The following is a 13,711-nucleotide window of genomic DNA, read 5'->3' as shown; positions in this document are numbered from 1 at the left end:
GCTCAGTACAGACTTGTTTCCAGTGGTTTGTGTTGTAGGTCACAGCACCTCAGAGGAGCGACGCCGGCTGTGAGCTTCAGGACACGCCGTCTTCTCCCTCCTCAGAATCTGAGGGCAAAATAATAGAAACCTTCCTGTTAGTCATGTCTGCCAGGGAATACAATACGCGGAAAACCTGATGAAATCGATGGATAGCTTTAAATATAGAAATGCCATGGAAAGCAGGTTGTGTAATCTCATCTCTGTTCACTGGTCTTGCTTTTACAAGGACAAACACACTTATCCAGCTGAGCTTTTCTTTGGCAGCTGCTATTCCAAAACAGTATATCTGCATTTGATAAAACAACATTACCAGAAGTTCATCATTTAAATTCTGTACAGAAGATTTTGTAAAAGTGCTAGTAGCATTTTGTCAACCATGAAGTTACATACTATCCTTTAAAAAGTACCATCATTTGGTTTAATTTTGTACTATCAAACATTTTGCCAGAGTAGATGTCACTTTTTTCAAATTTCATTTTGAACGAGAAATTGTTAAGAAATCTTTTCAGCTGTACTCACCCTCTTACTGACCAGTGGCAGTAAACTCCCTCTACTGATTGGCTCATTCTGCTCTTGCAGCAGAGACTCCACATGGTCCGTATCATCCCTGGGGCATCAGAGATAATAATAATAATAATAGTAATACTAATAATCTAACTATATTTGGACATCACTTCTAAAATGTCAAATAAAAACCACAAAAACAAACATTTTTACAACTAGCTATATTAAAGGAAACATCTGGACATCTCGCTCCACAATGGGCCATAAATGCAGTTTTTCAAGCACACACCAAACCAGCAAGAAGACAACAAGCTGCATTGAGACGGATTAAATTTGACCTGACTAATGAGATATCTGATACATTATGCTCACAGATCCCAGCATCTGAAAAAACATGTACCCCTGTTGGCCTGGGACTAAACCCTGCCAGAACTTCCTCTCCTGTGTTTCCCATATTGTAAGTCCCTCTCATTAGCCCCCCTTGTCTAAATAAAGAAAAAAACATTTGGGAGACGATTGCCCCTTAAAGCCTTGTTTTGGACTTTCTTTGGCTAGGCCTATACAAATTTGGGAAATATTCCTGTAGATTCTTGAAGAACATGACACAGATGGAAAAGAAGCATCTACTTTCCTAAGCCATAACTCAAAATACAGGTGTGCTTTACTTCAGTGTATACAAACTTTTCACAGCCCAAAAATACATATATAGTTGTCACATACTGTCAAGAACTCAATCAATCAATTTGAGAGTAAAAAAAAAACATCTTCAGTAAATCAAAACATGATGAAAGCAATTAGTAGGGCAATGGTGTGTCGACAGGGGGCGCCATACTACAAAAAAAGATACTTTGATGTTTCAGTATGATCTGACTGAGACCTCACTTGATACAAATACTGTACACACACTCTTACTGTAAGAATAAGACCTACCCAGCCGAAGGGGCCTCAACTGCTGTGCTCAGGCTGGGAAGAGGGGGGTTTATCCCCAGGAGCTGCCCAGCAATGGTACTTAGATTGTCTCTGTTCAAGTCCTGGAGGCGAGAGAGCAATGTACAGTAGCAACTGGCAGTTTCATGTTAGTTTATACCCTTTTATGTTCCCCTTTTCAAACTGTTTTCACAGGATTGAGCTTGTTTTTACACCCCCCAATGGCCTTAAAAATTCAGAAATCCACATTGAAAAGTAGGGGGGTGTTGGTGGGAATGCAAGATACACAGAAACAAGTGTGTAAGAGTTTAAAATGCACAGCAGAGCGGATGGGATTGACAACTAAGTATAGCCGTATAATAGAATACTCACAGCTCTCATACTAGAAACTATGTTAAAATCTCCTTTACAGATCTGTGATGATGCCTGCATCTGGTTTGTACCATGATGTTTACAATCTTTAATGACGGTCTCTCACCTCGCCACTGGCCAGGCCTAATATGTCCACAAACCGTTTGGCTGATGTTTTCCTGGGAGCGAAGGTAGGACTGCAGAGTGAGAAGCTCATTGATCCTGTCCTCCACCAGTCCCAGGTAAACCGTGACATTGTGGTCCTGGATTCCAGAGGAGGAGCCCAGCTGGTCGTAGATCACCAAGCTGTCACAGTTGATGTTGTGGAACAACGTTTCCACTCCTACCAAGTGTCAAATGTTGAAAAAATCATTATTATATTCCTACAATTATTGATTATGTCATTACCTTTACTGGTGAGAAAAAACTCTCATTGTCTGACAACATAATACCCTATTTACTACATAATTATACTTAAATATACGCAATTATACTTTTCACTGAGTAAGCCTATACACATTACAGCTGATTACAGTTTCTTTATTTTTGTAAACTGACTCTGTAATCCATGATTGCATTTACTAGAGACAGAGAGACACTACACCTACAGCATTTATAACCTGCAATTTGCTCATGTCTGTGTTTCTTTAGGTGCCATTCTCTCTTTTCTCTCTTTGTATGGAGAAGAAAGTCACATCAAATTGCATGCCGTAGCCTGACAGTTTGTTTCCTTGCTCCCCGACAAAAACACATACCTTGTTGAACATAATTCCCCTCACTCTGGTGTAAGTTACATCCAATCCACAAAGCAGCAATTATGTCAATTATGTCAATTTTCTGCTTGCGACTGCCTCCCACAGTGTCCTTTGGTGGAAAAACACAAGCGCAATTTTATAGAAATAAGTGCTGCGTTGGGACTGGAAGTACATTTGAATTTGAAGTCATGTTCTATAAGGTATGTATGTTTGCTGCTGAGGAAAGAAACATTAAACTGCTGAATTTTGACATGCCGTTTGCTGTGACACTCTCCTAGTAAAAGGGATGCATATGGAGGCAAGGGCGCCCTATGTAGTACCTTTCTTAAGCTGATCCAGGATCTTATCCACAGAGGCGATGCTCTGTCGACAGGCCGCCAACTGTCCCTCGGCAGCTTCCTGTTTGATGGAAACTCCTGTCAGCAGAGCCTGGTGCTCCTCCTGCTGCCGCCGCTCCTCGCCACCAAAGCTCACCATCCCATCGCAGAGCTTTTAGTCAAAGACATAATGGAAGACAGCTGACAACAGCAATAACACTTTTACACCAGATTTCTCCTTCCTCTGTCTCTCTCTCTGTCTCTCTCTCTCTCTCTCACACACACACACACACACACACACACAGACGATACCAACCTGAATGATTTGCTCTCGAATGGTCTCTGCTTCATTGTGCTGATAGTTGACGAAGTTCAGTAAAGCATAGTTCTGCTCCTCCACTGTTGGATAAGGAAACATATAACAAGACATTTACATTACTGAACAAAGGCACAATTTCCTTTTTTTTTAAATTTTGTATAGCGCTATTCTTCCACTAAATTCTTAAGCTTATAACGAGATAATGAGGTACTTGTTAGATACTTCATTACACCCCAAGGGGAGGCTGGTTCTCAAATTAACCGGTGTTACTGGTTAAATAATATTCATCATCTGCCTCTCGCTGAGTGATGTTTGGCAGAGACTCACTCTCTATGAAAGTCCTGGCCAGCTTGTCCAGGTCCCTCTCCCCTGTCTCTTTGTGGATCTTGTTGACAGCTTCCTCAAAAGCTTCCAGTCCCCATTCCCTAGACTCCAGATTCTTGCGCTGCTCCGCTTCGGGGGCAAAGGTCAGAGATGAAAAGTCAAATAAGCAAGAGGGCATTCTCTACTGTGATTATGGGTATGACCAGGTATAAAACGCAGCCAAGAACTGTACAGGAGAATAAAAAACAGGAGAAAGATTGCTGACTGGTTTTGGCATAGCAACCAATAAAGCAAACCAGTGGCGTGATATTATCACAACATATTAGGTAATGTTTTTTGAATATGTAATCTGGAGTGTACTTGTTTTCAGCAGTATCCTAGTTTTGGGAGTCATAGCAATCATTGTGTTCTAGTGTTTTTCAGTTGTATGAAACCAAGCATGGGGTGTATGGTCACCTTTCCTGCTGCTGATCCCCTGGGTGATGCGCGCAGTGGCCTTGATGTCGAGGAAAGCCCGGAAGTTGCGGTCATGGGAGATAACTTGTTCCAAGTTGCTCTTCTTTGTGATGTACAGGGCCACGTCTTCAGCAGTCTTGTCCTTCAACATCCTCTGTTTACCCTGGATGTCATCACTGGGCGTGGCCATAAATACATGACACATTGGACAATGATAGGCAGTGGATGTACTTTATCTTTATGAATCTATTTTTATGAATCTTTTTTACCAAGGTACTGCATGAGGTACTGTATGAGATATTAGATATTTACGGGAGAGTGAGAATCAGTGAGAATCAGTCTCAGCTGGCTGTGATACAGCCTGTGGCATCTGCTGATTTTCCATCTTCTTTCATGTATTCAAAGAGCAAAGTAGAGGAACAAAACTTCTGCACACTTATGTCCATGCAAGTTTCTTTAAACTTTCGGTCTAGTTGACGTGATGAAGACTAAAGAAACTTGCATGGACCTACAAGTGTACAGTAGTTTTGTTCCTCTACTTTGATTCATTTTGGCTTCCAGCACCTTAGCAAAGATAGTCGAGTGTGCGGTGATCTCTCTATAGAATGTATTCAAAGAGAAAACATAATATGTATACTAACCTCACAGCTGCATGCAGGTAATGCAGGTAGATTTAGAGCACAGTACTACAGTATGCCTCACCTGGCCTCAAAGGCTGCGATGCACTTCGTCATCACGTTACGGATGTCCTTGCGAATCTCATGCAGCTCCTGAACGATACGATACGGACTCAATGGTCTACAGTCTAAAATCTTAATTCCCCTTCCCTGCCCGTTGACCCTGACATCAGAACATCTGTACTATCTAAAGCCAACTCAAACTTGAAGATCAGTGGAAATGTTAGGACACAAAGAAACCTGTTATTATTTAAGTATATTCTGTTGTACACTATTTCAAATTCAGATCTGGCTATATTTCCAAGGAGATTTACAAGTAAGAGGGCCATCATTCTGCCACTTCTCCCCTGGTATCTCCCCTTCACACCAAAGCAGGTAAGATGTAGTAGCACTAAAAGGTTAATTTGGATAGAACTGACTGAGCAGAAATTGGACCTGCCTTTTCCATCCGAGAGCGAACATGTAGAAACTGTTTCCTCTCCACCCGCAGGATCTTCAGCTCCTCCCTCAGCTGTCCATTCTTGGCCAGCAGCTTACTGAAGCGAACGCGGCCCTAGCGTAGAAACATGGGTTTGATTAGTAACAGGTATCATGTTGGAGTCAGGGAATGACAAAAAGAACAGGGCAATGTAAATATGAAGGACAGCTGACAAACTTTTTGAATAATATGAAGTCAGCAAAGATCCAGCATGTGGTTTGAATGCTTTCTCTGTGTGACACTAACCCTGTGCAGTTTGTTTTCCAGAAAGCAGGTGGTTTTCTGTAAGTTGCTCTTCTCTGATTTCCGTCTGAGGCATTTGGTTCCCCCTCCAGTCCTCTGTCCCGCCAGCTTCCTCTCCCATTTCAAAATCTGAAGACAAAGCCAGTAAGAAGGGTCAACTGTGGTCAGAAAGTCAGGAGACAATTCACAATGGGGCATTCTGTGGAGTATCACGTTTCTCTTTGTCTTATTTGTTTTCTTATCTCACTGCCATTGTCCATGTTATTGTCCATTTTATTGTTTCGTTCCGGCACCTATTGCACGCTCAGCTGTCCTGTTGCAGGATCCCTATCTGAACTGGCCTGCCCAAGGTTTCTTCTTGTTTCTGTTGACAGGCAATTGTAAGACTATAAATGAGTGATTTGATTGAGGGTCTCAAAATGCTAACAGCCTTTTTGTCTTGCAGTCGCCCGACAACAGAAACACAAAGATATGTCAATGAAAACACCTGCATTGTGTTATAAGCTATGCTGAAACCCAAAATAAGTGATCACAGACAGAGTCAGAGGCGACAGAAAGTTGGGTTCTTAACATTGCTGGCAATGGTGAGAACCGTTCTATACCCTGCAGAAGTACGTCAGCCATGTTTGTGAAGAGCGTCTATTGCATCAATCTGTTTTATGATTGATTGTTGATTAGTTAGGCTCGTTCTCTGTAAAGTCCTTTGAGACACGCTTTTGTGATGAAGGGCTATATACATAAACCTGACTTGACCTGACTCGCCTGATCTTTCAAAAAGGCCACTTCGTGTTTTTCTGCTTCCAGCTCCTCATCTATTCTGTCTCTAGAGACCAACATGGTGCTCAGGTCGTGGGTGATGCTAGCATCAGTCCAACGGCGAAATGGACTCTCAGAAATTCGGAGACTGCGTAGGATCTCCTCACGCTCATCCTGCAGCTTGTGGATCTCACGTCTGATGACACACACACACACACACACACGCACACACGTTGGACGACTCAAGCATTCGGTAAAAGTTAGAGAGGATAAACAACAAGAAGCATGCAAATGTGAAAATTTTGAAAAAACAGAACTGACGACATTCAAAGCTACAATGAGCTCCATTAGTATTTGAACAATGACACATTATTTGATGTTTGGCACCATACTCTTACTACTTCTGAATTAATGTTTGCTTGAATTTAACCAACTGTGTAATTGAGAGTGTTCTAGAGCTACTAGGCATCCTTATAATGGTACAGTTGGGCATGTAACCACAATGTCCTGGTCTTCAATCCGGCCCAGGACCCTTGTTGCGTGTCATTTCTCTCTCTCTCTCTCTCCCATCTTTCCTTTTGCTCCCTACTGCCAACTATCAAAGAAAGCAAAAATGCAAAATCAAAAATAGAGTAGTTATGAGCCAGGTGTTGCTACAGCGAAATTCTCAGAAATATTAAGTCTGCTGATGTTCATGTGTTGCAGACTGTATGTGTTCCAAGTACTTTGGGCAAATCGGGGATCATGCACAAAAAAGGTTCGTAGTTCTTTTAAATTGTTCACTCAATATGAAAATACTCTCAAAATATAGACGACAGTCTGCATTTTAATGTCATCGTCAATGAGTCTGGTTTACATCCACGCAGTATTACCAGGATATCGATGTGTATGCAAATATGTTATTTCACATTCAAAGTAGTGAATGTGGAGTGGAGTCAAAACATCAATGTGTCACTGTAAATATACTCATGGAGATTTGCAGTGTTGTTAAATCAAGGCTGCTGCTTACATCTGTGTGCAGATGAGGTCTTGGGTTTTTAGACTATATGCCCGCTTAGCTCCATCCACGATGCGGTACTGCAACTGTAGTTTGTTCAGGTCTGTTTCAGCTGCATTGAAAATAGAAGTCAATGTCCATCCTCATATCATTTGAACCACCATTTTGTGTATCTTTCTATCATAACCCTGATCACTTTCTGCATGCATGGGACAAAGCAGTGTTTCTTACAGGCTTTCAGGTTATCTGTGTTGGTGGTAAACTAGCACAGGTGAGATTAACAGTATCAAGACAAAAACAGGGGGGTACATGCAACATGTGTGCTTGCAACAAAGTCCATCTAATGTTACTGTGTCAAATTGGGAATTACAGTATATTCGTGGTGGGTCTGTCTGATATTTGGGGGGGTTGTTATGAAATATGGGAAATAGAGTAAAATCATGAATGTAAAATCATGTGAATAATCAAAGCTTCTAATATGCGAGATGCATAATGTTACCAAGATCAACGTTTAATCGGCTTGAAGAAGAGCGCTGAGCTGATGTCCGCCGCCTCATGTCGCCTGATGATAACCCGCCTGAAGGTAACGTTAGTTTGTAACGCTACAAACCTGGTGACAGCTACAAACTGAACGTGAAACTCACAATTTAGTAGTTGTTAGCCACTGATTAATAATAACGTTGACAGTAACTGAATTAGTGGGTCACTAGTTAATGGCATTACTGATGTTATGGTAGATCATCGACATCAACTTTCCCAAACTAATTATGTCAGTTTGGCAAGCTAACGTTAGCTAACATCAGCTAAGTAGCTTAGCATTAACGTTAACTGTAATTCCTCGTTTCTAATGTAACATTGAATATACTTAGCTATATATAAAAGTTAAAAACTAGTTGAAGCGATAGTGGAGACTAAAATATATCAATACTAGTTAACTCACTGTTGTCTATGTTGGGTAATTTAGCAAACTTACCTTCTAAGTTAACTTGGGTGCAATGACTGTTATTTTGAACCCGATTTGTTGTGAAGCTGTAGAATGTTGAATTTTAGATTGGCTAAAGGCAAAATACACCAACATCTTGTTACACATTACAAATACTTCCTCATCAAATATATTGAAATAAATTATGAAATACCACTGCCAAGAAATGTATATTGAAATATATGTAATTAGTATTTTCAAAATACAAAAATACAATGAAGAAACTGTAAATGTGCTGCTTCACAACAGGCATACTGCTTAATGTTATGGCCGTGGCCGTACCCCCCAGAAGATTCCCTTGTGTACTTCCTTGTGTTTCCCCCTCCCTGTGTTCCTAGTGCTTCCCTGTCTGTCTCTCTCTCTCGGTCTATGTTTTGTTTGTGTGTGTATTGGCGTGGGCATGGTCTCCCTTCCTCGTTCTCCTGGCTCTCGGCTCTGCTCATCCTGCACACCTGTCACAATCTGCTCCTCAGTTTCCCTTGTCAACCACTCTTTCATCCCCAGCCCTCCACATTGCTCTCGGTCCCTGTCTCCAGCCCCTGCCCTTTTCTCCCAGGCCACGTTCTTTCCTTCAACTCCCCAGTCCTGCCGTCCTCTAGCCGTCCACCAGATGTCCTCAGACTTTCCCTCCTTTCCTGATCACCTGTTCCCACTTCTCATCAGCCCTGCAGTCACCTGAGCTTTCCCTCCCGTCTCCCCACCTGCACCTCATTCCCTAATCAGCCTTCACTACTTACACCAGTTCACTTCCTTTGTTCCCTGCCAGATGGTTAAGTCAAGTTGCCGTGTGCTTCATGTCTTGCTCTAGCGTCCGTATCCTGTTCTTCTGTTGTCCCTGAGGCCCATTACCTGCCTGTTTTGGACCTTGCTTGTTTATTGGACTTTTTGATTCTTGCCTGCTCCGTGTCGGATTTGTTTGCCAGTTTGGACTGCCTTCTCCTATTTTGACCCTTGCCTGCCTCACCATCCCGTAAGCCTTTGTACCTCATTGTGTAATAAAGTCACTGAACTGCATCAGCTCTGCCTCAGGCGTCTGCATTTGGGTCCTATCCCCTGTGTTCCTGTACCCTGCTAGCACCAGCCATGACACTTAATGCATTTAGCTATTATTTAATTAGCACCATAGAGATAAATCTCTATGCACTGACTAAAAATAAAGTACAAAATAAACAAAGTACAAATAATAGATTTATTGAACATTTGAATTCCCTACACTGGTATGTTACTGATGCTTTATAGCTAGGATATAAGCAGTATAAGGATATAAGCCACTGAACACCAAAGGCATTGTCAGGCACAACACATTTGTTTATTGTTTGAATAACAAAATGAGTCTGTTATAGCTTAACAATGAGAAAGAAACTACTATCAGTGATATTGTGCTCATGACTTTATCATTGCTAAAGTTAGCTACATTTGGCTAATTGACTGTGTCTATGTGGAAAAATGAGCTTGTCTGGTTATGAGATGCTACTTTTGGTGCCCACGGTTTACTGGCTCAACATGTGTAAACATGCTAGCTAGTCAGACGATGCCTCCAGCTAGCACTGCTCACTGTTTTCACCATACTTTAATATGATGTTCTGCTGGTTTGGGCCTAATGCTTAATACTCAAAATACAACTTGCGGTAATTATGTGCGTAGTGACCTTACAGGTGGGTATAAAGAAGTTTATTAAACAGTGAGGAAGCAGGGGTGGGGTTGGTGAGCCTTCACATCCATTAGGGTGGACATGAGTGCTGTCACTGGGTCTTGACAATCATCATTCTGTAGCCAATATAAAGTGTACAGTATCTGAATATGATGATGCCTTTTTTTATTTTCTAAAACCCAGATCGATTCTAGGCAGCACTGTAATTTGAGTAGCCTATTTACACTGCTACCAAAAGTAACTTGAAAAGAATTTTCAATGACAAATCTTGATTAAAAAAAGTCTAAACTGTAACCAATTGTTTGTATGGCTGTTGGATGCAAAGTAAAACTAATAAAAAGTAATCAGATTACGTTAGTATACTACACTTAGTTTGACTATGCCTGTGGATTTTGTTATTAATTACAATTTTTGCCTACAAAGTAGGCTAGGTTGGCTTTAATGATTAATATTTTCCTTCCTGACCCTATATATAACTTTGACCTCATATGACTCGCATTGTATCACACTCAACCAGGTAAAACAGCACTCCAATTTTATCATGCCATTAATGAGGGAGGGCCCTTGCAACACATCCAGTATGACTAATTCTGGAGTGCATCCCAGAGTCCATATTGCCAAATGGATCACGTTGTGTTGATGGCAGGACTGAGACCGTTATAAGACTACTGTGGCAATAAGGGTGTGTAGAGTAAACAGACAAAATGCCTTAGTAGATGACTGAATCACAGAAACAACTCTGACCTGGCGCCAGCCAATGGGATTACATCAGTCGTGTGAATGGGCACTCCTTTTGGCAAACCTTCATTTTCCTTTCCATGTGATGTAATCTATTTAGTAACCAACTCTGAAATTCTTTGGAACATTTTTGTGAGTTCAACTGAGGACAAATGACTACCATTCAAATTCTGATGGATTGAAACTGAAATTATAATCTTAACTCCTATCCCTAAATTTGCCCCTTTTCAGAATGAAGACCAAAGAATCTCCTCACTCTGGATGATTTTCCTTATCCTTCTGTCTTTGTGAGCAAGGGTGAAACTAACATTTACTCACATCACTGTAATTGAGTAGCTTTTTTGTGTACTTGTACTTTTTTGAGTATTTTTTAAAGTCAGTAGTTTTACTTTTACTTAAGTACATATTTACTTAAGTATTGTACTTAGCTACATTTATCACATCACATTCATCACAAAGTACAGATTTTGTGTCTCTCCATCAGCATCAGAAACTGGACCATCGTAAACTGACAAATTGTGGAGCCATTCACAGTGAGAAGAGTAATTTGACTTTATTTGTGCACTTTATTTTGTAACTTCCAAATTTTCCAATTAAAAGAATCTAGTTTGAACTCTGTCCTCTAATCCTTTTATTATTGCATGGGAAATATCACATGCAACAACGTTCAGTTTTCTAAAAAGTAACTCAGTCACTTTTTCTCTGAGTACATTTTAAATTAGCTACTTTTTACTTTTACTTAAGTCGATTTTTACACCAGTACTTTTACTTCTACTTAAGTACAATATCAGCAAAGTAACAGTACTTGTACTTGAGTAGGACATTCTAGTACTCTTTCTACCATGTTTGGCACTCACAAGAATAGAAGTAGGACACACACACACACGCACACTGGACTGGCTCTTGGAGACAAGTTTGCTAACTGAGTCAGCAGCTGTATTCTTGAATGAGTCAGTCGACCACAGAGGCCTTTCGTTTCTCAAAGCCCTGCCTCATCCCTCCCTCACACACAGGCACGTAGCCTACATTTACTCTGACTGGCCCTTTCCTCACTACAGCATCACTTCCCTCCACTTCCAGTTTAATCAGCAACTACTATATGATACGTCCACAAATAGCCAATAGCAATGTAGCAGTCAGGAATGTCAGGAAGGCATTTGATTGGTCTGGTAAAATCAAGTGAGGCTCCACCAGAGGTAATTCAAGTCAATGATTAAAGTTATTGGAAATGTTATGGAAAGATATTTGTTTATTTTAGCTGTAATTGTGTGTATGTGTGTGTGTTTGAACGTCACTGTGCTTTTCATTATTATTCAACATTATGTGTCTTTCATTTCCAGTGCTCCCCTTTTTACTTGAAGCCTTATTTTTATCTCAGTAATGATATACAGTACTGACATGCTGCGACGAGTAATGCGGTTTATGATATTTCTGCAAAGCTAATAATCCCATATGATCCTCCCAGTCATTTACCGTATGAATGAGCCATGTTTTGCCAGGAAGGGACTCCTACATCTGCTTTGAGTTTTCCAGGATTGTACCTGCTTTCATGTAGTAATATCTCCTGGAAGGCTGCGATAATGTAACACTGCGTTACAAGACAGGCGTACGTGAACAAGGAAGTGGAGGAGGAAAGCAAGGAGGGGAGCAGTAAAAACCATAAAACACGGTCTGGTCCATTTCTGCCAGTGACTCAACAGGAAATGATGGAGCGGGAGTTAGGTGACAGAGAGAGATGGAAAGGGAGGAGGAGGGTGGGAGTGAGAAGGGAAAGGAAGAAAGGAAGACTGACTTTGTCATGCCTCAAGACTCCAAAACATGTTGGGGAGAGAGACAGAGAGAGACAGACAGACAGACAGACAGACAGACAGAGAGAGAGAGAGAGAGAGAGAGAGAGAGAGTAAACATCAGCATGCACCATTCCATTTTATTTTTTTATTTTATTTGATACATTTTACTGTATTTTCTATTATACTATACTCTCTGATATAATGTTCTATACTTAACATTGACAGCTAGTATTATTATCATTATTCTAACTGTTTATTTACATTTATTGGACTTTTTTTTAATCATCATTACTGTTATCATTATCGATTACTACTAAAGCTTTGGCAATATATACTCAATTGTACTTCATGCCAATAAAGCTCACTGAATTGAATTGAATTGACAGAGAGAGAGAGAGAGAGAGAGAGAGAGAGAGAGAGCAAGAGAGAAAGAGAGAGAGAGCGTTTGGTTTTCTGAGGAAATCTGTGGGCCGTGAAAACACAGATGGCCTCGTCATTTCTCCCCCCCGCAACTCTGCACAATGGAGTTATGACATCCACACACACACACACACACACACACACATTAAATCATCAGCAGTCAAACTGTAATATGAACAAACTTGTGTATTCAGTCATCTTGCTCAAATCGTCTGCTGAATTGTGCCATCATCCTCAAACCACTGTGTATGACCCAGCGTCTCATGCGGTGATTCAGATAGACTTTGACCCCAGGACAAGTGTGGGCACTGAAAAAAACAAGCAAATATTTGCAGTATCTCCCTGTCACATCCGTTTCCCAAAAATCGTTCAGGATTTCTGGAAGTGAGGTTCATCAGGTCCATGACCTAAGTGTTATTGACAAAAAAAATAATGATTTGTGTTGAAATTGTACCCTGATGATAAGGTGCTTTGTGCAGATAGCTTTCAATGAGCCAAAGAATATATTTTTGCGCTTAAAATGTAAAGTCTCTCCTCTCCCCTCCTCCCTCCTTTACCCATTTCAATAGTAATTCCTAATGAATTGGAGAACTTCACAGGGAAGCGGAAGGCCTGCTGCTGGGCCGGCAGACCCTCGGCCCTCACTGAGGCCGGGGACCACGGGTAGGGAAGCTGCCCAGGCCTCCGACGGCGTATCCTGGGCAAACAGCGAAAGAATCGTTCCTTTCATGCTGGAGTCCTGGCCTTTCATTGTCGCTGTCACCGTGAAATCAGTCGTCACGGGGTTTAAATCACTTGAATCCCTGCCACTTCCTCAATCACTGCTTCACTGACGCTCTTCTGTTTCTCCCCGTTGGCATCCTGGGAAAAAAAACTCTTGCTCTCTTGTCTTTCATAGGGGCAGCAGTACAGCACATAATGAGCTGTGTGTGCGAATGTGTGTGTGTGTGTGTGTGTGCACCACCTCTAATCCATTAGCTTGCC

General features: G+C 41.2%; 1 protein-coding gene across 1 annotated transcript; it reads right to left on the bottom strand.

Moving 5' to 3' along the window:
- Positions 1-39: 39 nt before the first annotated feature.
- On the bottom strand, positions 40-13,478 carry LOC139930450 (outer dynein arm-docking complex subunit 1-like). The gene is made up of 13 exons (XM_071923651.2): positions 13,360-13,478; positions 6,156-6,345; positions 5,397-5,522; positions 5,112-5,225; positions 4,698-4,765; positions 3,996-4,171; positions 3,543-3,668; positions 3,213-3,295; positions 2,900-3,068; positions 1,986-2,167; positions 1,477-1,577; positions 562-649; positions 40-108 (listed from the first exon to the last, which is right to left on the bottom strand). Exons 1-13 carry the CDS (start codon positions 13,476-13,478, stop codon positions 40-42), a joined length of 1,611 nt encoding a protein of 536 aa, XP_071779752.2.
- Positions 13,479-13,711: the final 233 nt, after the last annotated feature.

The sequence above is a fragment of the Centroberyx gerrardi genome, chromosome 14, assembly GCF_048128805.1.
Source record: "Centroberyx gerrardi isolate f3 chromosome 14, fCenGer3.hap1.cur.20231027, whole genome shotgun sequence".
Lineage (NCBI taxonomy): Eukaryota > Metazoa > Chordata > Actinopteri > Beryciformes > Berycidae > Centroberyx > Centroberyx gerrardi.
The sequence above is the reverse complement of the archived record's forward strand: the minus strand, read 5'-3'. Positions and strand labels throughout refer to the sequence as shown.

What these genes read in the sequence shown, in the direction of transcription:
- LOC139930450 (XM_071923651.2), bottom strand. Translation starts at nt 13,478, where the DNA reads ATGAAAGGCCAGGACTCCAGCATGAAAGGAACGATTCTTTCGCTGTTT. An exon ending in GGGGATCAGCAGCAGGAAAG is followed by an intron (nt 3,669 to 3,995) that starts GTGACCATACAC and finishes TTGCCCCCGAAG; the next exon opens with CGGAGCAGCGCAAGAATCTG. An exon ending in GTTGAGGCCCCTTCGGCTGG is followed by an intron (nt 650 to 1,476) that starts GTAGGTCTTATT and finishes CTGATGCCCCAG; the next exon opens with GGATGATACGGACCATGTGG.